Genomic DNA, 27,047 nt, shown 5'->3' with positions numbered 1-27,047 from the left:
AGACACGAGGGAGAGAGAAAAACAAACAACAGTGTGAGCTGGCACACATGCCGGAACCGTGACAAATAGTTGTTTGTTTGTAACCAGTTAGTAATTTTTGCTTTTAATAATTATTCTATAGGTGGACATGCAGTATTCTAACCTAATTTATGTCTTCATTTGACCAACATTAATTTAGAGGCTATTTAAACTTCATTTATTTTGACAGTGAACAGAGAAATAAATGCAACAATAAAAGGAATTGAAACCTATTGCCACAGAATTGCAACAGAATTACAAGCCTAAATGACTTCTGTTCTCATTTTAAAATCTACTTAGACTATCTTAACACCTAATGCCTTGAATTACATTTGTTATTTTAATTTGAAGCCATTTTAAGGATCAATAAAAATGGTAAATGACTTCATTACAATATAATCTTCAGATATACATATTTTTTTCAGTGAATACTTATATTAAATTATAGCAAAAATGTAAAATTAATCAGCAATAAAATTAAAAATTAACAATTAAAAATGAATATCCGGTCAAAAGTTTTGAAACACTTGACTGAAATATTTCACATGATCTTAAAAATCTTTTGATCTGAAGACATTTGCTTAAATGTTTGAAATTAGTTTTGTAGAAGAAAATATAATTGTGCCACCATATTAATTTATTTAATTATAAAAAAGGTTTTTGAAATTGATGACCAAATAATAAAGAAAAGCAGCCAATAAGTGCCCAACATAGATGGGAACTCCTTCAATACTGTTTAAAAAGCATCCCAGGGTGATACCTCAAGAAGTTGGTTGAGAAAATGTCAAGAGTACATGTCTGCAAATTCTAGGCAAAGGGTGACTACTCTGAAGATGCTAAAATATAAAATATTTTTTATAAAAAAAAAATTAAAAAAAATAATTATAAAGAATGAGTAAGTGTTTCAAAACTTTGACCGGTAGTGTATATATGAGGAAGCAGGAGCCGGGTGAACAATCCACGTAAGCCTTTAATGCCACACTTTTCAGTGTATATCAAAACATAAACATACTTTTCAGCACAATAAACAAACACATTCAACAACACTCAACAGCCTTGCTTTTCAACAGCTCCATGTGTCTCTGTCTCCACATCTGCCGCCGTCTTCTCTCCTTAAATACTCCTGCCGCTCCTCCCTGGAATGCGAGACCAGTGTGACGCACAGGTGGAACTCGTTTACCACTTATCTTTCCAACCTCGCTCTAACCCCAACGCCGCTCGGCCGCGCCCTGGTTGCCACATACCTCCATCGCCAAACTCAGGCTGGGGAGTCACCGGGCCTTTTTTTGAAATATCGAACAGTGTTGCCATGGCAAAGCATTAAATTAATGGCGAAAAATTGGAAACAAGAAGCGTCTTATATCTTCTGTGTGCAATGTGTGATTTAGATCATAATTGAGATGTATGTTGGGGGCTAATCACATGGATTTGACTATTTTGGGTCACGGATATAGTGCCACCACCTGGCAGCAGGAAGTGTGGCTCTTAAAACAGACTTTAAAATAGTTCTCTTATATTTGCACAAATTGCTTCAAAATGGTTTAGAATAATGTCAAATGCCAAATGCATGTGTCCACTTTGCATTGTTTTCCAAAAGTCAACAGGTGGAAATGGACCCATGGAATACTTAATCTCATCCAAAAGTATGCTTTCCATCACAATAAATCATAATTGTTCTCACGAACAGTACTGCAATGGTTGTTCAAGTGCCTAACCAAAGATAACACTAATCACCATAATGGTGACTGCAAATGACACAATTATATACAATTAAATGACACCAGCAACACTAAGTGAAGCCAAACCTCAATTTTCAATAAATAACTTTCATAAACATATAAAAAAATACCCCAAAATTAAACATCCTCACACAACATATTAAGAGATTGTTTTCCAGTAATGTCCTGGTTACTTGCATAACCTCCGTTCCCTGATGGAGGGAATGAGACGTTGTGTCGATTAGTGACACTAGGGGTCACTCTTGGAAGCCCGAAACACCTCTGGTCTTTGATAAAAGACCAATGAAAATTGGCGAGAGGTATTTGCATACCACTCCCCCGGACATACGGGTATAAAAGGAGCTGGTATGCAACCACTCATTCAGGTTTTGTGCTGAGGAGCCGAGACAAGGTCCCGGCCATTTCAGCGGGTAGTTCAGCATTGTGGCAGGAGGGACACAACAACTCGTTACCTCCATCAGGGAATGGAGGTTACACAAGTAACCAGGATGTTCCCTATCTATCACTCACTCAACGTTGTGTCGATGTAGTGACACTAGGGGTCCCTATACGAAACGCTGCAACTGGCTGAACTGTGTTACATAAACTGCCGGAGTGTGACAGGCAGACCACTGTGTGCCTCATAGCCAGAGCACCAGGCTGACACGTAAACTCCCCCAACACTGTTATGAGTGTCAAACGGCCCTTTGGGGACAAGTCGACTGCCCAAAAGATAGAGACAGGCTAGCCCAGTCGTGGCCTCTTATCCTCTTTTTTCCTCTCCCCTTAAAAAAAGGAATTAACCAACTGGGGCCACCAAGACACCGCGGAGACCATACCCCGCCCTGAAAGGGGGTATTTTGAGTGGAAATACGTCACATGGTCTTGCCAAACTTTGTCGGAAGTATGTCATGTGGAGAAGTCCCATGGTAGGTCCTACCCTACGGGGAAGGAGTTTCTACAAACATGGTGACTGGGGCAGAGGGGCCTCTGTCCAAGGAAGACGCAGTTTACCAACAGGGAAACGAATTAGCTGAAGATGTACATCACATGGGGTTACCTATGGGGAACCACCACATGCGGAGCACCTACCCCAGTACAGGGCTTAGTTAGCACATGTACTGGGCCGGCAGCGAGTTTCTACGTGAACACATCTGCCACAGGGCTCGGAGGAAATCAACCAGGGAACACAGTTTGTGAACACTATTGGGAGTCAACAGCACACGTCTTCAGCTCAGGGGAGGTGAAAGGCGCTATGCGCAAGTGATACACCCGGTCAGCTGGGTCTGCCTCCTCCTGGGGCAGCGCTTGCAGGTTCAACACCTGGTCCTAAAAGGGGTCATGGGAACCTTGGGCATATAGCCTCCAGGCACGTATCACTGACAGAGAATGCTTGCAGGTCTCCTACCCTCTTGATGGAAGTGAGTGCAGTCAGGAGAGCAGTCTTCAAAGAGAGTGCCTTAAGCTCAGCTGACTGCAAGGGCTCAAAGGGGGCTCTCTGTAGACCCTGAAGAACTATAGAGAGGTCCCATGAGGGAACGAGGTGCGGTCTGAAGGGATTCAACCTCCTGGCGCCTCTCAGGAACCTGATGATCAGGTCATGCTTCCCTAAGGACTTACCGTCCACTGTGTCGAGGTGTGCCACTATAGCGGCTACATACACCTTCAAGGTGGAGGGGGACAGCTGCCCTTCCAACCTCTCCTGCAGGAAGGAAAGCACCGATCCGACTGCGCATCTCTGGGGGTCTTTGCGTCAGGAAGAACACCACTTAGCGAACAGACACCACTTAAAGGCATACAGGCACCTCGTAGAGGGGGTCCTAGCCTGAGTGATCATGTCTACCACTGCGGGTGGTAGGCCACTTAAGTCTTCCACGTCCCGTCCAGGGGCCAGACATGGAGATTCCAGATGTCTGGTCACAGGTGCCAGATGGTGCCCCGTCCCTGAGAAAGAAGGTCCTTCCTCAGGGGAATTCGCGGGGGGGAGGGCTGTCGCGAGGAGCGTGAGGTCTGAGAACCATGTCTGGGTGGGCCAGTAGGGTGCTACCAGGATGACCTGCTCCTCGTCCTCCCTGACCTTGCACAGGGTCTGTGCAAGTAGGCTCACTGGAGGAAATGCACATTTGCGTAGTCCAGGGGGTCAGCTGTGTGCCAGTGCGTCTATACCAAGAGGTGCCTCGGTCAGGGCGTACCAGAGCAGGCAGTGGGAGGATTCTTAGGAGGTGAACAGGTCTACCTGTGCCTGCCCGAATTGACTCCAAATCAGCTGGACTACCTGAGGGTGGAGTCTCCGCTCTCCCCTGAGGGTAACCTTCCGTGACAGCGCGTCCGCTGCAGTGTTGAGGTCACCCGGGATGTGAGTGGCTCGCAGCAACTTGAGGTGCTGCTGACTCCAGAGGAGACGGCAGGCGAGTTGTGACATAAAACGGGAGGGAAGACCACCTTGACGGTTGATATATGCTACCGTTGCCGTGTTCTCTTTCCGAACTAACACATGCTTGCCCTGGATCAATGGCCAAAACCTCCACAGGGCGAGCAGAATTGCCAGCAACTCGAGGCAGTTGATGTGCCAACATAGCCACGGGCCCGTCCATGAGTCAGCGGCTGTGTGCCCATTGCATACAGCGCCCCAGCCCGTTTTGGAGGCGTCTGTCATAACCACGATGTGCCTGGAGACCTGCTCTAGGGGAACGCCTGCCCGTAGAAACGTGATGTCAGTCCAAGGGCTGAAGAGGCGGTGACAGATCGGTATGATGGCCACGCGATGTGTCCCACAGTGCCATGCCCATCTCGGGACTCAAGTCTGAAGCTAGTGCTGAAGCGGTTTCATATGCATCAACCTGAGCAGAGTGGCCATCGCTGAGGATGCCATATGCCCCAGGAGCCTCTGAAACAGTTTCAGTGGAACTGCTGTCTTCTGTCTGAACGCCTTCAAACAAGTCAGCACCGACTGTTCGTGAGGCACGCCGTCAACAAGACTGAGTCCAACTCCAAGCCGAGAAAAGAGATGCTCTGAACCGGGAGGAGCTTGCTCTTTTCCCAGTTGACCCGAAGCCCTAGTCGGCTGAGGTGCGAGAGCACCAGGTCCCTGTGTGCACACAACACATTCCGAGAGTGAGCTAGGATTAGCCAATCGTCGAGATAGTTGAGGATGAGAATGCCCACTTCCCTTAGCGGGACAAGGGCTGCCTCTGCAACCTTCATGAAGATGCGAGGGGACAAGGACAGGCTGAAAGGGAGGACCTTGTACTGGTATGCATGGTCTTTGAAGGCAAACCGCAGGAAGTGTCTGTGTCGAGGTAAGACCGAAACGTGGAAGTACGTGTCCTTTAGGTCTACTGACGCGAACCAATCTTGATGCCGGATGCTCGCTAGAATGCGTTTTTGCATCAGCATCTTGAACGGGAGTCTGTGTAAAGCCCGGTTCAGTACTCGCAGATCCAAGATTGGCCGCAACCCACCGCCTTTTTTTTGGTACAATGAAGTAGGGGGTGTAAAACCCCTTCTTCATCTCGGCTGGAGGGACAAGCTCTATCGCATCCTTCCGTAGGAGGGTAGCGATCTCTGCGCGCAAGGTAACGGCGTTCTTGCCCTTCACCAAGGTGATTTTGCCCTTCATGCCGCTGAACCTGGGCAGACGCCTGGCGAACTGAATCACATAGCCGAGTCGGACGGTCCGGACCAACCATTGCGACGGGTTGGAAAGTGCAAGCCACGCGTCCAAGCTCTGGGCGAGGGGGACCAAGGGGACAATCTCGTCGGACGTACCGGCAGGTGGGGTCTCACGGCAGGGCGGAGCCTGAGTTCAGGGACATCAAAGCACTTACCTGGCTCCTTGTGACCACCCCCGGAACAGCCTGAGACAGGGGAGGAAGAGGCCTGTCCTCTTGACCCGTGGAGACTGTCACATTGGGGGCAGATTTGTGCCACAGCTGGGCGCGCAGGGGCGGTTATGTGACCCAGGGAACAAGGAAACCGCTCTTGCTGAACTCATGGGTACCGCAGCCACTTGGGCATGTGGCACAATTAAATGCAAAGGTAACAAAAGATTCTCCTCCCGGCCCTCCACCGGGGGATGGAGTGGTCTGCTTACTAGCTCCAGAGCAGCGGATTTCGTCGTCCCTGAGTCACCCGTCTCAGGGGCGCTTTGAAGCCTTTCGCGGGTTCTTGGTGGCCGACCGTGAGACGGGTGGCGTCTGCTTCCTGCGGTGGGCTCCACGCCGGGGCCGTGTGTGCCGCTCTTTTAGAGAAAAATCTACTCTTTTTTAGAATATACTCTATTATTTCTGCCGAAGCACCCATGGGCTTTCTCTGCAGTGCACCAGTGTAGAGGGGGGAGAAGCTGCTGAAATGCACCGTCAGATCCAGCAGAGGTGAATGAACAGCCGTGGGAATTCAGCTCAGTGTGCATTGACCGTTCGACTCTGAAGAGAATATCTGAATGAGTGGTTGCATACCAGCTCCTTTTATACCCATATGTCCAGGGGAGTGGTATGCAAATACCACTCGCCAATTTTCATTGGCCTTTTATCAAAGACCAGAGGTGTTTCGGGCTCCCAAGAGTGACCCCTAGTGTCACTATATTCGACATAATGTCAAGTGAGTGACAGATAGGGAACCTATTTTATTTGCAGTACATCTAAGACTGTGTGGCTGTAAGAATGTTTTCCTGTTCTAGTTTATCACTCCTGTAGATTGTGACAATTTGTACTCTGAGGAGTGTTAATTTAACACTGGGGATTTTTCAGTGTAGGATGTGCAGTCTAGCGGGTACCTCCTGGAAATTTATATGCCAATTTTTGTCCACAGGAAGTGGGTTTCAGGAAGTGAAAAAAAATTTTGTATACTGCATTAATTGCATAACGCGTTTAACAGTCAACTATTAATGCCCTCATTTATATATTGCATTAGTGGTGCTTGTGTTGCTCAGACTAAGGTTTAGGGGTTTGATCTGAATCTCTAACCCTAAATATTAAACTTTGGCACATGTACTGCACTGTTAAAATGTGCGTTTTATTAAATAATGCTGTGCTCTTGTTTTTCTGCATTATGAGACTTACAGTTTTCACCTGGTGTATGATAAAATAGGCACACACAAAAAGAAATCCCTAAGACTCACATTTAGGAGGGTCCCGAGCCAAATATAGTGACCAGAATATCATTGAGACTTAGGGGTGGGGCTCTGTTGACTTTGGGCAGTTGGCAACCTCCTAGCAATGCTCTAGCAACCAACTAGAACACCTTAGCAACCAAATAGCAACACCCTGTCAACACCCTCGATCTCAGGATGGACTTCACTGACAATGAACCGGCCAGACTGCAAGGCACACCTCACTGACCACTGCCTGCATCATCTCGGCCTTAGGATGGACTCCACAGAATAAACTGCTACCAAAGGCAGTTTTTGCCAGTTCGAACAGCGAGTAACACTTCACTGACCACTGCTTGCATCTCTTCATTCTCATAAAATGGAATACATAGACAATAAATTACTGCCAACTAAAGACATTACCAGCCAAAGAGTGAAGGACACTGCATCTACCTGCAATAAATTTGGGATGAACATCAAAGACAGTTAATCATTAATCTCTCAGTTCAAGCAATACCTTTTAGTTGTAAACATTGTCGACCAAAATGTTACATCACGTTATATACTATATTAACTTATATTAGACATAGTTTACTTAATCCTAACCTAACCCTAACATCCTGATGGTGATATTTGCTGTATCTACTCATGATCATTGTCAATAACATTTCCCTAAACAAATTAAATAGAACTCTTGCTGGAATCTACCATTTGAAGGAATTGTCTGCTCTGTCTAGACAAACCTATGGAGCTATAGGTTCAGGTATTTTGTGGTGGTATAGATGCATCAACAGCCTTCCTTCCATTAATTGGCTCTATCACTCCACTCTCTCCTCTCCACCAATAGCTGGTGTGTGGTGAGAGTACTGGTGCACTATGGCTGCTGTCACATCATCCAGGTGGATGCTGCACACTGGTGGTGGTTGAGGAGATTCCCCTGTTCACTGTGTAAAGCGCTTTGAGTGTAGTGTCAGAAAAGCGCTATATAAATGTAACGTTCATTCATTCATTCCTACATGATGAATCTGGCTTCACGTAAGAGAAATGTAAGAAAATTGGTGTACATTGCCTGTAGTTTTAATGCTGCAAATCTTGTTACTGCACTTTATCTGGTTGAGAGCCCATTAATGAGCCCATTAAAGCTCATTTAAGCCACCAGAATTGCTGGTTAATTTAACTTTATTTATTTATTTTTCAAAAGTGACTTTTTAGTCATCAAATTCTCTATTAATTTCTCTTGCTTATCAGCTTTGGTGGAAATTGCTGAGATTCACTGAGGGAACCCTAGATGGGGAGGGGAGTCATGGGGCATTTAAAGATGACCAGAGTCTATTCAAATACCTCAAATCTATAACAACATTACACTTATTTATATTTCATATCTCCTCTAAATGATGATTTCTGGAGTGTCAAAATGGGCACATGAAACATTCATGAATTACAGTATGTTTTTTAAAAAAAAAAAAAAAGTATGTTTGTGGACTGTTGTGTGGATGTGTGGATCTGCTGCGTGTATTTCTGGATTCCCGTGTGCATTTGTGGATCTGTTGCGTGCATGTGTGTGAGGTTATGATAGGGTTTTTACTCAATATGTGTCTCATCAACTGTAAACGCGAGCTCTTTTCCAGCTAGACATCATTATCAGACAGCATTTACATTAAATCAGATTAAGCCTGGATCATTTCACGTACATACATTCAGCTTTATCTATGTTAAAGTTTCTGTTATCGCATCTGTTAAAGTAACGGTTTCTGTTTCGATTTTCGGTCGAAATTTTGGAAAAGGGTGTCTTTTCCGTGTTAATCATAGTTTTTTTTAGAGACTCATTTAACTTACCTGAAGTAACTTCTTGATTTGATGTCCTGTGCACTGATAGAGACACTTTCTCATTGGCTACATGTATTCCAGCCATTCATGAATGTCAACACTGCACAACCACAGATGCAGAAGATCATTCATTTAAGTGTGGAACATGCATACTGTAGCTTTCGTAGACTATTGAATGGATAAAAGATAGAAATCCTCTTCATTCCCCCTAAAACATTTAATCAGTTTGAACCTTTTTTTCTTAATCTTAATGGCAGAGTTCCAAAGCCTTAATACTTCACTCTAAATATAGGGCGATAAAGCTAACAAGAGCAATGTATATTTATCTGTGTAGGGAGTTGGAAAGAATGAGGGACCGAAAGGAGAGAACTTAGGAGCTAAAATGACTGGGGAAGTAAAAGACATAGAGACAGATAGACTAAAAAGAGTAAGATGCCCAGTGATGTAAAGGTCGGGCATTTGAAAGTATTGAAAGTTCACTCCAGGAGCCATTAAAGACATAAACTGAATTAGCTGTCATATAAATCATCTTGTAGCATCACTGTCACATTTTACTCTAGAAAATTTCTAATTTGAGATCAAATATGACCTAAAATGAAGAGCATCACTCTAGGTTTCGGTTACTCTTCGTTAATCAGAGTCTGTGATAGCCCACAAACCCTCTCTCATCTCCAGCAGTTCAATTACGCATATGCTTTTGAGGAAGGGCCAGATCATTAGGCTGTAGGCTTATCCAGCACAATTTGAATGCTCCGCCGCTGGCAGTTATGGGCTTGCGGACACAATGACACTGGCAAACGTATCGAATTGGCTTGCTAATCTCAGCGGCACGGACAACAATCACACAGGGGTAGCTAAATAGCTTGCTGAATAAAGAAAGGTTTGCAGCAGTATGTTGCCAAATCTATCAGCCTTATGTTTGTAGGTTCATTATGTGCTACCCTCAAAGCCATGTGAAAAATGGTTTTATGTTTGCTTCTGTTGCTTCAGAATTAAAATTAGCTACTTTGTTGTTTAACTCTGTCTTTTCATTGAACAGCCCTGTTAATTAGCGCAAGTAGAGTTGAGAGCTGAGACTGGAATTTGTATGTCATTTCTCTTTTTTCTTTCTCTGTTTGTTCTCTCTCCCTTTTCCCTGCTGCTTCAGTTTTTCCTGAGACAGACCACTTGTCATCTTTTAACCTTTGTTAAAAGAGCCAATCGACTTTTTAATTGAGTTTGTTTACAATGTGCATATGCAGTCACTAGACCATCCTGAAAAATACTTTGGTGCGTGATTTGAGCTAAAGAAGCTAAATTTACAGTAAGATACCAATGTTATCTGATTGTATTTCTGATTTGTAATATATCATAGAAATGTAATCTTGACAAACAGTTTGGGAGATTTTTTTGGACTTTTCCCATTCAGGTAAATAAGAGCTGTCCTTGTATGCCAGTTACCTAAATAGAAACTAACTGCCTATGGAACTTTCCCTACATTTGCACACTCTCTTGATATGTTTTGATTACAGTGTAAATAAATGTTTTTTTCCAGGGGCTCATTGGAGAGAAGTACGGCAGCATCCGGGTCCCAGGGGAGGTGGAGTCAGCTGAGTTTGAGATGATCTTGGATGCGGCGGTGGAGGCGGGACTAGACACACGGATCCTGGAGGAGTGGTATTGCCGGGATGAGAACTCAGTCCCACCTGCCTACTACCTAAAACCCAAAGCTGAGATGCTAAAGAACTACCAGAACTCCGTAAGTACAGCAGGAATAGATGAAGAAAATTATTTTATTAATTGTTAATGATGTATTTGCAAGGCTAACTTTTACAGGACTGTAGAATTGTTCTGATTATTGATGAGAGCAAGGAAAAAAAATTAGCAAGTGAAATGTGCGCGGATAAAACAAAATAATATGCATTAAATGAAAGAGCTCCTCTTGTATGGACTTAAAGGGATGGTTTACCTCTATACCCAAAAAGGACATTTACTCACCCTCATGTTGTTCCAAACCCGTTTGATTTTTTCTTCTGTATACCACAAAAGGATATGTTAAGCCGAATCACAGCCTCAGTCACCATTTACTTTCATTTTATGGAAAAAAGATGCAATGTGCCTCTGCAGCGCTTCCTTTCCGCTGTCCACCAAAGCAGACAAAGAGCTGCTCAGAGACTCTAAAGCTTTGCGTGCGATCCAAATAGATGCGTAAAGCGCGCACCGGACACAGCAACGTCAGGGCTGGGTCTGCCTCCTCCTGGGGCAGCGCTTGCAGGTTCACCACCTGGTCCTTAAAAGGGGTCGTGGGAACCTTGGGCACATAGCCCGGTCGGGGTCTCAGGATCATGTGAGAGTAGCCCGGACTGAAATCCAGGCACGTTTCGCTGACAGAGAATGCTTGCAGGTCTCCTACCCTCTTGATGGAAGTGGGCGCAGTCAGGAGAGCAGTCTTCAAAGAGAGTGCCTTAAGCTCAGCTGACTGCAAGGGCTCAAAGAGGGCTCTCTGTAGACCCTGAAGAACTACAGAGATGTCCCATGAGGGAACGAGGCACGGTCTGAAGAGATTCAGCCTCCTGGCACCTCTCAGGAACCAGATGATCAGGTCGTGCTTCCCTAAGGACTTACCGTCCACTGTGTCGTGGTGTGCCACTATAGCGGCTACATACACCTTCAAGGTGGAGGGGGACAGCCGCCCTTCCAACCTTTCCTGCAGGAAGGAAAGCACCGATCCGACTGCACATCTCTGGGGGTCTTCACGTCAGGAAGAACACCACTTAGCGAACAGACGCCACTTAAAGGCATACAGGCACCTCGTAGAGGGGGCCCTAGCCTGAGTGATCGTGTCTACCACCGCGGGTGGTAGACTGCTGAAGTCTTCAGCGTCCCATCCAGGGGCCAGACATGTAGATTCCAGAGGTTTGGTCGCAGGTGCCAGATGGTGCCCCGTCCCTGAGAAAGAAGGTCCTTCCTCAGGGGAATTTGCCAGGGGGGAGGGCTGTCGTGAGGAGCGTGAGGTCCGAGAACCACATATGGGTCGGCCAGTAGGGTGCTACCAGGACGACCTGCTCCTCATCCTCCCTGACCGTGCACAGGGTCTGTGCAAGTAGGCTCACTGGGGGAAACGCATATTTGCGAAGTCCAGGGGGCCAGCTGTGTGCCAGCGCGTCTATACCGAGAAGTGCCTCGGTCAGGGCGTACCAGAGCGGGCAGTGGGAGGAATCTTGGGAGGTGAACAGGTCTACCTGTGCCTGCCTGAATCGACTCCAAATCAGCTGGACCAGCTGAGGGTGGAGTCTCCACTCTCCCCTGAGGGTAACCTGCCATGACAGCGCATCTGCTGCAGTGTTGAGGTCGCCCGGGATGTGAGTGGCTCGCAGCGACTTGAGGTGCTGCTGACTCCAGAGGAGGAGACAGCGGGCGAGTTGTGACATAAAACGGGAGCGCAGACCGCCTTGACAGTTGACATATGCTACTGTTGCCATGTTGTCTGTCCGAACTAACACATGCTTGCCCTGGATCAACAGCCGAAACCTCCGCAGGGTGAGCAGAATTGCCAGCAACTCGAGGCAGTTGATGTGCTAACGCAGCCGCGGGCCTATCCATAAGCCAGCGGCTGCGTGCCCATTGCATACAGTGCCCCAGCCCGTTTTGGAGGTGTCTGTCGTAACCACGACACGCCTGGAGACCTGCTCTAGGGGAACGCCTGCCCGTAGAAACGTGAGGTCGGTCCAAGGGCTGAAGAGGCTGTGACAGATTGGCGTGATGGCCACGTGATGTGTCCCGCGGCGCCATGCCCATCTTGGGACTTGAGTCTGAAGCCAGTGCTGAAGCGGTCTCATATGCATCAACCCGAGCGGAGTGGCCACCACTGAGGATGCCATATGCCCCAGGAGCCTCTGAAACAGTTTCAGTGGAACCGCTGTCTTCTGTCTAATGCCTTCAAACAGGTCAGCACCGACTGCGCGCGCTCGTTCGTGAGGCGCGCCATCAACGAGACTGAGTCCAACTCCAAGCCAAGAAAAGAGATGCTCTGAACCGGTAGGAGCTTGCTCTTTTCCCAGTTGACCCGAAGCCCTAGTCAGCTGAGGTCAAGAGCATCAGGTCCCTGTTTGCACACAACACATCCCGAGAGTGAGCTAGGATTAGCCAGTCGTCGAGATAGTTGAGGATGCGAATGCCCACTTCCCTTAGCGGGGCAAGGGTTGCCTCTGCGACCTTCATGAAGACACAAGGGGACAAGGACAGGCTGAAAGGGAGGACCTTGTACTGATATGCCCGACCCTCGAATGCAAACCGCAGGAAGGGTCTGTGTCGAGGTAGAATCGAGACGTGGAAGTACGCGTCCTTCAGGTCTACCGCTGCAAACCAATCTTGATGCTGGACGCTTGCTAGAATGCGTTTTTGAATCAGCATCTTGAACGGGAGTCTGTGTAAAGCCCGGTTCAGTACTCGCAGGTCCAAGATTGGCCGCAACCCACCGCCTTTTTTCGGTAAAATGAAGTAGAGGCTGTAAAACCCCTTCTTCATCTCAGCCGGAGGGACAGGCTCTATCGCATCCTTCCGTAGAAGGGTAGTGATCTCCACGTGCAAGGTAGCAGCGTTCTCGCCGTTCACCGAGGTGAAGTGGATACCGCTGAACCTGGGCGGACGCCTGGCGAATTGAATCACATAGCCGAGTCGGACGGTCTGGATCAGCCATCGCGACGGATTGGAAAGTGCAAGCCACGCGTCCAAGTTCCGGGCGAGGGGGACCAAGGGGACAATCTCGTCGGACGTACCGGCGGGTGGGGCCTTGCAGCGGGGCGGAGCATGAGGTGCCACACCATGTTGTGGCCGTGCTGAGTTCAGGGACATCAAAGCACTTAACTGGCACCTTGTGACCACTCCCGGAACAGCCTGGGACAGGGAAGGAAGAGGCCTGTCCTTGTGACCCGTGGAGACTGTCACATCGGGGGCGGATTTGTGCCAGAGCTGGGCACGCAGGGGCGGGGAGACCACCGCTGGAGCGCCAAACCTGCCAAAATGGAATGGTGGATGATGGTCATGATGACAGCCGTGCACACCGGGTATGTGACCCAGGGAACAAGGAAACTGCTCTTTTGCTGAACTGTTGGATGCCGCAGCCACTTGGGCATGCGGCGAAATTAAATGAAAAGGCAAGAAAAGATTTTCCTCCCGGCCCTCCACTGGGGGATGGAGTGGTCTGCTTACCAGCTCCAAGGCAGTGGGTTTCGTGGTCCCTGGGTCGCACGTCTCAGGGGCGCTTCGAAGCCTTTCACGGGTTCTTGGCAGCCGGCCGTGAGATGGGTGGCGTCTGCTTCCTGCGGTAGGCTCCATGCCGGTGCCGGGCCGAAGGGGCGGGCTGCGGCGGAGCCGGTGCAGTCACCGCAGGGGGACGCCCTTGGCAACGGTGCGGGATCTTGAGCTGCGCCAGGGCAGAATGTGCCGGATAGCCTCCGTCTGCTGCTTCACCATCGAGAACTGCTGGGCAAAGTCCTTGACGGTGTCATCGAATAGGCTAACCTGGTAAATGGGGGCAGCAAGGAACTGTGCCTTGTCAGCCTCTCCCATCTCGACCAGGTTGAGCCAAAGGTGGCACTCCTGGACCACCAGGGTGGACATCGCCCGCTCGAGAGACCGCGCCGTGACCTTCGTTGCCCAGAGAGCGAGGTCAGTCGCCGAGCGCAGCTCCTGCATCAAATCCCGCAGCGGAACTACCCTCGTGCAGTTCCTTTAGCGCCTTGGCTTGGTGGACTTGCAGGAGAGCCATGGCGTGCAGGGCGGAGACGGCTTGTCCAGTGGCACCGTAGGCTTTGGCCGTCAGGGACGACGTAAACCTACAGGCCTTGGACGGGAGCTTTGGGCGCCCGTGCCAGGTGGCGTAGCTCTGCGGGCATAGGTGCACCGTGAGTGCCTTATCCACCGGGGAATCGCCGAATAGCCCCTGGCCGCCCCACCATCGAGTGAGGGCGGGGGTGCTGAAAGATCGGGACTGGGCAGTAAAAGGTGCCTCCCACGACCTTGTCGGCTCCTCGTGCACTTCCGGGAAGAAAGGAAATGGAGCGGGGCGTGGCTGTGAGCGGCGCCGCGAGCACAGGAACCAATCATCGAGCCGCAAGGGTTCAGGGGAGAGCGGAGGGTTCCACTCTAGCCCAACGCTCACGGCTGCCCAGGAAAGCATGTCCGTCATTTCCGCGTCAGGCTGTGACTGGGCGACGGTTCACGAGGGGGGAGCCCAGCTGAGGCTTCAGCATCTGACTGGACGAGCCCGCTCTCCGATGCTGCGCTCGAGAGCTCATCAGCTTCGTGGGCTCCGAACAAGAGGTCGAACTTGCCGTGAGACAAGCCAGCGGACTCATCCGGAAGCCCGATTGGGGCAGATGAGCATGCTGGGGAATGGGAGGTCCGTGAGGGGATACCCGGCAGAGGTGGTCCCATTGGGGTCCCCAAATCGCCCCCAGTGCTAGCCGCGCTGGCCTCATACACATAGGTAAAAGGACCAAGGCAGGGAGCTTTCTTACGAAAGCAAGCCATGACCACAACGTTGCCATGGTTATGTTCTCGCAATGAGTACACGATCCATCCACAAACGCTGTCTCCGCGTGGGTCGGCCCAGACACGAAAGACAGCGATCGTGACCGTCAGAAGTTGAGAGATAACGGCCGCAACCAGGAATAACACACAAACGGAAAGTCATCTTTAAAAAGACGCGTCTTTAAAAAGACGTTCCGTGTGTGCCGCTCTTTTAGAGAAATATACTGTTTTAGAAAAATATACTCTCTTATTTCTGCCGAAGCGCCCAGGGGTGTTCTCTGCAGTGCACCAGTGCAGAGGAAGGAGAAGCCGCTGAAATGCACCGTCAGATCCAGCAGAGGTGAATGAACAGTCAGTTCAGTAAACATCAACCGTTCGGCTCCAAAGAGAAAATCTGAATGAGTGGTTGCATATCAGCTCCTTTTATACCCGTATGTCCGGGGGAGTGGTATGCAAATACCATTCGCCAGTTTTCATTGGCCTTTTATCAAAGACCAGAGGTGTCTCGGGCTCCCAAGAGTGACCCCTAGTGTCACTACATCGACACAACGTCGAGTGAGTGAGAGATAGGGAAAATAAAATTAGTATGGTTGTATGCCATTTTGGATTCATCCATGCTCTCCCTATCAAGTCCCATGCAAAGCATGCTGGGAAATGGTAATCTGCTCTGCCCACTAACTGATTGTGTAAACTCATTCCCTCAATTCAGTTGATTAATGGCATCTCCAAATCTTGTGTGTAATTAAGTTCACTTAACTTGGTGTTCATACAGAACTTAAATGTTTAAGTTAAGGTAACTAGATACAAGTAGACTAAAGTCAGATTTTCTATATAATTATTGTTGTTTCTGCTTAATAATTTTAACTGTATTGACTAAAATTTTGATCATACAATAACACAGCTCTAATAAGGAAGATTATTACTAATTCAAGGTGAATTATAAAATACACTTAATTCTACACTGAAATGCATATATGCCTGTACTTCAGTTGCACATGCACAAGGAGAACTGATATAGAGTTAACAGGGTCCACTGACCAAAGGGGACACAGATTACTCAAATGGTGACATCACACGAAACAACTATTTGCAACAAATAAAACATAAATAATACTACAATAGAGCTAAAACCTCTATGAAGTCTTAATAACTACTATTTAAATGCCTCCAACAGTTTGACAAAGGAAACATAATTCAATAAAGTGCAATAGATTATGGGTATTCCCCATAGCCTCAATTTTGTACTCAATCATTTGAGTTATTAACACTCAAAATCTTAAGACTTTTATTTTTTTTTAAGATAAATAAGTTCAATGAGAATATATTTTTGAGTTATGAGCCCAAAACTTGACATTTCAAGTAATGTTTATTGAGACAACTTGATTTTTCCAGTAATGACAACATTTGGGTTTACAGTGTACATTAATACCATAAAAAGTATTAATGTAGTCCCGACTCAAATGGATTAAGTAAACTTCCATTTTACAAATTTAAATGGATAGGACACAATGAAATCAAGTTGTGACAAAATGCTCTAGAATTGTGTTGCTTTAGTTCATTTTAACCTATTATGGTTTTTAAACGTGCCTAATTTTGTTTTAAAGGTCTCATACAATAGATTTACATGCATCCAAGGTCAAAAAATACTTTCATTTGCTCATAATTTAAATTGCAGCATTACTTTTTTTTTTCCCAGTGTCAAAAACGACTCGTTAAATGATCCGTTCTATAGAGTTCATTCTAAACTCCTCCTTTCAGAGAGCCTACTCTGCTCTGATTGGTCAGATGTCCCAGTCTGTTGTGATTGGTCTACCGCTTAGTGTAGTGTTTGAGGGCGGGTGAAAGCTGTTCGCGAGCAGCCAATGAAGACCAGAGGCATTTTTTTTTTGTTTTTTTGTTACCAAATTACTAGGTTACTACAGGAAGTAAGTCTGGAATTACTAACGACTCGTTTCAGGTGTTCAGAATCGGTTCTTACAGTCAATAACTCCATTTGTCGTGCACTTAGATTTTTGAAACTTTGCAGACTTTTTTACATTCACAAACAGCTATATAGCACACTACATGAAAGGTAATATTTGAAAAACCATAATAGTTGCTCTTTAAGTAAATTGAACAAGCAGCAAAATTCCTTTTAGCTTTTTTTTTTTTTTTTTTTTTTTTTTTTTTTGAGTGTTGGCAGTGCTATGCTTTACCAATTGAGCAACAGAAACAGAAACCAAAGCAATCAAAAGTTTATATCTAGACATAACCACTATGCAAGGTAGCCTTTTCTGAGTCAGCTCTTTTGGACTTTTAGAGGCAAAAGAGATGGTAGCTGCTAGATCCATGAATAGATTTAGCTACCAGCAGACCTGACCTGTCCAGCACACAGAGGAACGGCCTGTAAATGTCACTGGCTGACCGTTGCTGTTGCGGTTTTATATGGAACGCTCTGAATCCAAGAGAGAACATTGTTTACAGTCTGTAGAGTTTATAAGCTTCATAAATTCAGTTTGTCTTTCATTAAACCTTACCAGGACTCTTTCTCACACACAAACACACACATTCTGCTTCACTTGCTATCATTCGTACACACATGCAGATCAGAGTGTGTGTATATATCAGGTTTTAATGCAGAGTGGCTGCAAATTGAGGCAGCGTCTGTGAAGCTGAGGGTCTCCGTTGGACTAAAATGAGAAAAGCAGCTGGGACTGAGTTTCTACCTGCACTCAGCAAAAACACCCACTGATCTCTCTCTCTCTCTCTCTCTCTCTCTCTCTCTCTCTCTCTCTCTCTCTCTCTCTCTCTCTCTTATTGCTATATGTCCCTGTCCTCTGTCTCTCTGATAGGTTACTGGGTTCATGACAGACTCTTCCTAAAATATTATTACAGGAACACAGTCTGGTGTCTGCTTTAACAATAGAATACCTGTCCAGAGAGTCTACTGTGCAATTTGTTTTGTAGGGTGAATTGAGATTTATTGGGCCACTTTTGACAAAAGTGTCTCTATTTAACTAAATTCACCTTACAATACAGCGGGTTCCCACTTTTGACATTGCATTTGATGTCAAAAGGTGTGAACCTCTGTATTGTTATTTGACATCAAATTTTATCTCAAAAGTGGTATGTTTTCCTTTGGCTTCTGTTGCTACATAGTTAAAAAAAATATATATATTTTTTTAAAATAAAACTTAAAAAATAGCTACTTTGTTGTTTAGTTCTGCCTTTTGTTTGAAAAAAATGTGTAAACTAATGTTAGAGAGTAGCTGATCATTTCAGATCTTTTGAAGATCTGAGGCTGGAATTTGCCGCTTGTCTCTCTCTGTTATCTTTGTCTTTGTTTCTCCACATCGCTTGCTTATCGAGGCTACCGCTTTGCATTTCTGTCTGTAATATGTTGTGATTATGCTCCATTTACCTGAATTCAACCTGTAATACACAGGGTTTCCACAGTCTGGGAAAACCTGGACATGTCAGGGAATTTATTTATTTTTTATTTCCATGCCTGGAACATAATGAAAATTAATAGAATCTTAAAAAGTCATGGATATGTGTGAATAAAATGCTGAAACATCTAAATTTTAAAATATTTAAAATATTTCAGTAACTAGAAATGGCTTTTTGTGAGTATCATCTACTGTATTTGTATATAAAAATATAATAATAATAATAATAAACTATTATCCAGAATCACACTGCAGAAAAAGAAAAAAAAAACAATTATAAAACTTGTAAACATACAGTATATTTTGGTCAGATGTTTTGGTACTGAATTACAGTTGCAATAGTAAATATTAGTAATATTAGTAGTGCAAATATTATATATTTGTGACAATTACTGGACAAAAGTCAAGTGCTGAGTCAAAGCCTCAATGCAGTTACTGCAAGAGCTAGATTAAAACTGCAATAAAAGAGTACTAATGCATTTGTTATTGCTTTCTAGTGGAATGAGAGAAGTGTTAATTTATGTAAGTAGGACAGTACAGGAATGTGAGTTTTTTATTTGTTTTAAATGGGCAACATTCAAACAATGGAACCTTGAATAATTGGATGACTCCATATGTGCTTTTACCCCACAGATGGAGTCAAGCAGCGTAGCAAAGTCAAAGAACGACAAGGCATGGAGGGCAGTCTCAGAGGAAATCAAGAGAATCTTCCGAACCTCTGTTTTACAGCTGCAGGAGAAGGGAACCATGAAGAGCGGTCAAGACAAGAAATTTCTCTGCTCGGGTAAACTCCAGATACAGTATAGTTATGTCTAAGCTCACTGGCAATAAATGTCCATTGTTTTTTATATATCGTAGGTTTATATGCATGAGTGAGTTAGGAATGCACTGCATTTTGTGTATATTGCATATTCTCCAAAGGGATAGTTCACCCAAAAATGAATATTATATCATCATTCACTCACCCTCATGCCATTCCAAACCTGAACGACTTTCCGAGGTGTTAGGCAGAATGTTAGCCTCAGTTTCACTTTCATTGCATCTGTTTTCCGTACAATGAAAGTGAATGGTGTCTGAGGCTTACAATCTGCCTAACATCTCCTTTTATGTTCCACAGAAGAAAGGAAGTCATATTATATGCATTTGGAACAATATGAGGGTGAGCAAATTATGACAGAATTTTTATTTTGGGGGGAACTGTTCCTTTTACCATTTAGTTAAAGGAACAGTTTGTAAGTTACATATTTATCATAAGTTACATATTGCATTGCCACATTTTAACAAAATGTGCATGAACACGATTTTCCATGTTTAAAGGACATTTAAACCCAAATGATGATTCTGATGATTAGTTTGTGCTATTTGAGTAAGACTTCATATCTGAGGTTAATTTAAGGCCCAATTTTTCTTTAAAACATTTCATTGGCACTTGGCGCTTAACATTTAGGTCATAATAGGTTGTTTGTTAGTAGAATTACATGCATGAAAAAGCTAAATCATGTAACAGAGCTGTAGTTTATAGCTTTGTGGTTTCAAAGAGAGCTCATATTCAAAGCTTATAATGAAAGTAAATGTTATTTTTATCCCACTCTTGAAAATCATTGTGACTAAATTATAATGTGCCCGCATTAGCCAGCATAATAGGAGATCTAATCAGGCTAACTTAATTCATCCAGGTTAATCCAATATTCAGTGATCCAGTTAAGTCTCATCACCATACCCCACATTAGAGACTGTGGGTCGGGGCTGGAGAAAAAAGAGATTTACCGCTTGCTCTTTTATGTCATCCTAAAAGCATGGACTTGTAATTCAATATATCACTGATACAAAACAGTTAATTCTTAATCTTGACATGCAGTACATCAGAAACACCTACATTCCCCCAAGTGAACAATCTGCTCTCAAACTTGGCTCCTTTCATTAAAAATGGACTCTTCTCTCTCACTTCAGAGCATTAGTCAAGTCTATCCCTGATCTGGTCCTGTACCCTCTCTGATATCTGAGATATGTGGCATCTTGTGGGTCTTTATTTTAAAGTATCATTTAGTATAATGGGAAATAGGTATCAAATAACTGTCTTCAAAAAATAAATGCAAGTAATCCCTTAGAATAAGGCCTGGACCCACAAAAATATTAGAGAGTATTATTGGTATAAGATCTACTCTCTAAAAAGCACTCTTTATCAGTATATTTTATATCAGAAGGAAATACCAGTGATTTCAAGGCAGCATTAACAGGCAGTGTTAAAGCTTTAGCAAAGTGTAAGGTTTTAGGCTTTGCTTCTGTGTAAATAATATGCTACATCAGAGCTGCTGTGCCATTGTCATGATACTTAGCATGTGTCTTGTTTTCATTTGGCTGGTTAAAAGAAGTCACAGTGCAGTGTTAATGTGGCAATAAATGGTTAAATATGCAGAATGCAGAAAAACAAGGCCAATTACAATTCAGTAATATGTTGTTGGAAAGCTCTCAAAGAGCCTATTTGTAACTGTTGTTTTACTCAGACAAAATATAGCAAGTAGAAGCTAAGTACATGTATTTGACAGGTGTTGCTTATAAGCTGCGTTTTTGATTATATCTTCACGAAAAATAAACAGAATATAAAATATCAAATACTTTTCCTTAGAGTAGGGGACTCCTGTTAAAACGAGCCCACACACAACGTAATGGGATGCAAAGATCATTGGATAATCAAAATCAAATTGTGAACACAGCACATATTATGCTATCTGGTTAAAAACACATTAGTTTTCCTGGAACCAATGACTTCATCGGAAATTATGTAGTATGTAGAACATTAAACCAATCTTATTAGGATTCAGATCGCTGCAACCAGAAGTGGAAGTCATCCAAATATGGGCAGAGAGGATCATTCACTCTAATTACATATGGCCACCAGGAGATGGCACCAAGTACATGTCACCGACTCAATGATGACTCAGATGATACAGAATGGAACTGAATGAGATCTCTTTACTCATGCCTGCATGCGTTGGAGAGAGCGCATACCTTTAGTCACTGTTGTATTTGCATGTGTAATTAGCTCTTATGTACAATTATTATGTTTTATTTGTTTGGAGAGGCTTTTGGACACTTGGAGACGTTTTTGGACACTAGGATAAATTATTTTTGTAATGCTATTAACTTTTGATTACTTTTTCGTATCAACACAATCATTTACTCAGTTACAGGTGACATGATTGCAAACAAAACAAAAGCTTTCGGAGCTACATTATTTACACCCTGAGATATATAATGTCAAATCAGAAAAATAGGAAAAAAGTTCATTTTTGGCTCAAGATTTTCTCTGATATTTCAGCAGTATAAATATAAAGTTTACCAAAACCAAAAAAGCACACCTAATGCCGCAGTCACTAGGCTTTCAGCAAGCAAAATTATTTCAGGCACAGCAACAGACAGGATATGATTTCACACTTGAGGGCTTCTGGTTTTTGTAAATAATAAATAAAAAATAAATTACAAAATACGTTTTGAAATACATTACCAGTCAAAAGTTTTGAAACACTTACTCATTCTTTATTATAATTTTCTTTTTTTTTTTCTTTCTTTTTTTTTTTACATTTTAGAATAATAGTAAAGTCACCAAAACTATGGAATAACATAAATGGAACTATGGGAATTATATTATGACTAAAAAAATTCCAAAATAAATCAAAACTGTGTTATATTTTAGCATCTTCAAAGTAGTCACCCTTTGCCTAGAATTTGCAGACATGTACTCTTGACATTTTCTCAACCAACTTCTTGAGGTATCACCCTGGGATGCCTTTTAAACAGTATTGAAGGAGTTCCCATCTATGTTGGGCACTTATTGGCTGCTTTTCTTTATTATTTGGTCCAAGTCAAATAATTTATTAAATTGTAGTTTTATAATGAAATAAATTAATATGGTAGTACAATTATATTTTTGTCTACAAATCTAACATTTAAGCATATGCCTTCAGATCAAAAGATTTTTAAGATTATGAGAAACATTTCAGTCAAGTGTTTCAAAAGTTTTGACCGGTAGTGTATGTGTTCTATTTATTGAATCAAGAGGTCAACCTGTGACGTGTTGACCTTCTATTGGTCAAATTTTTTCCAGATCCAAGTTCAACAAAATACCTTTCTTCAAAATGCAGCATTTCTTAACATATATTGAGTTTCCAGTATCCCGCATTCAGATGCGTTTAAATGTGATTGCATGGAGCACGAAGTGTAGTGTGACTGAACCTTAAGGCTGAAACACTAAGTTTGAATGGAGCCTGTATGTTAAATTCAGCTGAATTTATTGCTGAAGTTTAATACTTGGGGGTTAGAGGTTTAGACAAACCCCTTATATTGTTATTGATTTTTTTTTTAGGAATATCAATACATTTCTGCCTTGCAAGCACTGCAATATGATTCAAGCCTGTTGCTTGACTGTTTATGTAAACTGACAATTGATCCCACTGATCCATTACTTCTGTGTTACAAGAAAGGCATTAATGTAATCACAATTCCATATCTGGTGCTTGATTGTTAATTTGTAATAGTAGGCTATTACAAATTTTCTAATGTGATTTCCATTTTCAATACTAATACCATGAAAGTATAAATGAGATGCAATTGAGAGACTGCTTCCTGGGTGAGCTTTTGCTGCCATTTACCCTCTTTGCATCCCCTCTCCTCTCATTTACAAAGCAAGCTGCAAGTATGCGATACTAAGCTGACGAGGTTGGCAGGCTGTCACTGGAGCGCTGCCTTTGATAACACCAGGCAATGCTGGATTAAGAGATCATATCACTTTTTTCCTCTTTAAAGTGGCTCAGACAGATGGATCTAATCATTTGCTAAAGACTGCCAAAAGCGTAGGAAGCGTTCACCTCATGACATCAATTTAAGAACGTTTTCCAAAAGTGTCACTGAAGTGTTTTAGGTTTAAATACTGGCAGAGATAAAAAACCATGAATGAAAAGAAACATACAGTCACTCAAAAGTGAAAGATTATTATGCTATATATCTTTTCTCTTGTCTTTCAGCATTAGAGGATGAACTGGATTTTGCATTGGGCAAGCAAACCCCAGCCTTTCTGAAGAAATGCGTATGTTACATACGGAAAATCTCCAACTTTGACCGTTTTGCTAAGCTCCCCGAAATGGCACGTTACATGGACATCGTGGTGAGTGCTGACCGCGTCATGAGAAACCAGGAAGCCTACGAACGTCTACTAAAGGTTCGAGATGAGTTCATTCCAATGATAGTGGCAGCATCCAATCTTCGAGTCTACTCGTCGGTCACTCACTGTGACATGAAATTTGGCTACTCACAAGAAGTCGAGAGCCACTATGTCGAGGGCCTGTGTAAACAGTTTTATGAAGACATGGTGGACATCATTCAGGCCACTGTCCAACAGAACTTTGACACAGAGACAGATACTCTTTACGACGAGATTGTACAGCATCTGTCACTGTGCAAGACCTTTTCATCTTTTTATGTATATAAGAGTGAAGCCTTGGACATCATCCAGGAATACCTGTACCCCAATAAAGGTGGACGGATAACTCCGCTGGTGGTTTATGGAGGACCCTGCACTGGAAAGACCTTGTTACTTGCTGAGGTTGCAAAACAGGTGAAAAGCATGTACAGTATGCATGCGTGTGTGCATGCGTGTGTGCATGCGTGTGTGTGTGTGTGCATGCGTGCGTGCGTGCGTGAGAGAGAGGGAAAGCAAGTGTGAGCATACTAACCTGTTTTTTAAGGCCATCTGGATGTCGGCACATGTTAAAATAATGCGGGATGCCTGTGTTTTGCCTAAAGCTGTTCTTTGCTTCCTTGGACGTGATATCTGATGTCATGCAATGAGAGTCATAGTAACATTAAGCTATTTTGGACTACTGTAACATGAATATGTCCACCACAAAAAAAAAAGTTTGCATTCCTATGTATAGTAGGGTTCAAAAGTCCACATTAAAAATCTGGCATTCAAAATCTAATTTTAATCCTGCAAATAAACAGAAATTATGTGTGAAAAAAAAAATCGTATCTTATTGTATCGTATGATATGACGCTCTTGATTCAATAGCATATGTATCGTAGGGTAAATAAATAAATAGATAACTGGTAGTGTGATTAAAACCAAGCAATGCAACATTTAAAGCTGTGAAACAGTCTCCTCCCTGGAGAGGCGGCGCTGAGCGCTCACAGGAAAACAGAGCAACTAGTCTACATAGGTGAGATGAGAGCTCGAAGATCGATGGCAAACAGCAAGTAGATTGTTCTGTTACAGCTTGTCGAATTTGCCAAACAACGGTGTTATATCCCTGTGCTACAGTACATCAAACATGTTGTTTTATTTACGCCGACATCACCACGCAAATCGGTGGATTTGCGAGGCAGAAACAGCAGCAGCAAGTTGTAATTAATAGTCACCCTCTCCCAGCCGACACTGAGCATGATTACAAGCACAGCAAGATGCACATAACTATCAAAAACCAGCTTATTCAAAAAACTGACAATGTAAGAAACCCATGATTACATGAGACTTATTATTGTCTGCTTTTGAAGTTGAAATTAAAACAGGTATGAGCACAACACTTGCGTGCATTGGATAAGAATAGTAAAGTTTACCTGCAAAGTGAAACCAGGGGAAGAGGGCAAAGAAATTATGTGTGCCGGTTTTTGCTCAAACCACTAAATTATACTGGATTATGTACATACTATATATTGTAAAGACAGAGGTCAGGTTCCTCTCAAGGTTCCCCACCCCCAATAACTAACATTGAAAGGAGTTTTTTTTTTCCTTGCCACTGTCACCTTTAACTTGCTCAGTGGAGGCTTTAAGACATTGAGGCATTGCTTTGAAACTATGTGTATTGTGAAAGTGCTATACAAATAAAAATGACTTGAATGTAGACAAATTCATTTTCCTCAAGAAAAACATGCAAATGAGTTCATATGAGTTTTTCTCAAATAAATAAATTAAAATAAATGCAGTGCTATTGTTTAAGTTACTTTATTATAGAGCTCTGCTATTTGTTGCCAATGTCAGACACTGTTGTTTAATTTAAGATTTCAAACACATTTATGATGAACCCTTTAATAAGTGTAAGGGAAAACATTTTGTGGCCGCAATAATTATTAATAATCATATCATATCGTGAGACTTCTGCATCATATTGTATCATGAAATTTGTGTATCATTACATGCCTAACAGAAATGTATAGGATTTTGAACAATTAAAAAAAAAAAGAAATATTGTGACGTGAAATTAAATATAAATATTTAAGATTCTGGACTATTTCCAGGTCACTAATCAAATAAGCAAATCCTTGGCATTAACCATGGTGATTACTTTGCACGAAAGGTCAGATTTATTTGCTTCCATTGAAGCCCACGACATGCTCTTTGGAACATTCTAAAATCATGCTGGGATAACGTGGATCGTCAGGTTTTGCACATTCAACTTTTAACTCAAATTGTTATGCTGATGAAAATGTTTTTACAATAAGGTCATTTACAATAAGGTTCGATTTGTTTGCATTAGTAAATGCTTTATGTTTTTTTAAACTGGGGTCCGGGGACCCCCAGAGGGCCGCAAGGGTGTGCTAGGGGGTCCACGAAAAATTTAAAAGTCAAGTGTGATGTGAGAATAAAGTGTAAAAACAAGTAATTAAAATTTGAACTAAAGTTAACAATATTTGCAAAATGTAACATTACTGCTGTTTTATTCTGAAATCCTGATATTAAAAGTGATTATTTTAGACAGCTAGTTTTTAACAGATAGAAATAAACCAGATCTGAATATACAGTAGCTTCAATAGTCATATCTCCTTCCTTGCAAAGTAAATACTTAAAAAAAATAGTTTGTACTTATGTTGCATTTTCCTCCAGATAGTATTTTAAGAATTTTCTTTGGCTTAAATGAAATGACGATATTAACACCTATTATTTAATTTAGCATAAAACCTGTATTCAGTTAGAAAAATGCAAAATAGAAGCATTTTCACAGCATGACTTTTGAATCCCACTGTATCTGCGAGCACATGCCAAATAGTCAAAATACTAATTGCATCACAATCACAAATTAGAAAAGGATTGCAGATATTATTTACTAAGTTCAAAGTTCATTGCAAAATATATACAGTTTTCTCATCCGTCAACTTCAGCCAATATTATGGCCTATGTGGAGATAGGGGTGTGTGTGTGTCATGTGTTGGTGGTCGGAATCGACGGTGTTGATAAGTTTGTGGGTGAGGAACAAAGCAGGAAGAGTAGTGTTGACATTTCATGTCACCCATGGCAACCTGTCACAGGCCTTAGCCACTAATGTTAGTTCACAGATGATGAGCCTGGGGACCTTGTCTAACTCCCTCGTCCTTGCTCTTGTAATCTCTCTTTCTCACTGTCCTTCTATCTAATATCCATACTACAAAAGCACTAACATATTTATCTATATGGAACTCAATTTCTCT

At 43.2% G+C, this 27,047-nt stretch overlaps 1 protein-coding gene across 2 annotated transcripts in view; it reads left to right on the top strand.

Annotated features, from left to right (window-relative positions):
* The window catches only part of LOC127416496 (NACHT and WD repeat domain-containing protein 2-like), a 101,915-nt gene that overhangs the window by 66,522 nt on the left and 8,346 nt on the right, over positions 1 to 27,047 (top strand). For both annotated transcript variants that reach the window (XM_051655909.1, XM_051655902.1), the window contains exons 5-7: positions 10,187 to 10,390; positions 19,227 to 19,377; positions 23,615 to 24,204. In XM_051655909.1, coding sequence (XP_051511869.1) covers positions 10,187 to 10,390; positions 19,227 to 19,377; positions 23,615 to 24,204 — 945 coding nt within the window. The remainder of the gene's footprint in view (positions 1 to 10,186; positions 10,391 to 19,226; positions 19,378 to 23,614; positions 24,205 to 27,047) is intronic.

The sequence above is a fragment of the Myxocyprinus asiaticus genome, chromosome 2 (genome assembly GCF_019703515.2).
Source record: "Myxocyprinus asiaticus isolate MX2 ecotype Aquarium Trade chromosome 2, UBuf_Myxa_2, whole genome shotgun sequence".
Classification (NCBI taxonomy): domain Eukaryota; kingdom Metazoa; phylum Chordata; class Actinopteri; order Cypriniformes; family Catostomidae; genus Myxocyprinus; species Myxocyprinus asiaticus.
Note: the sequence above shows the minus strand (reverse complement) of the source record. Positions and strands in the feature narration are given on the sequence as shown.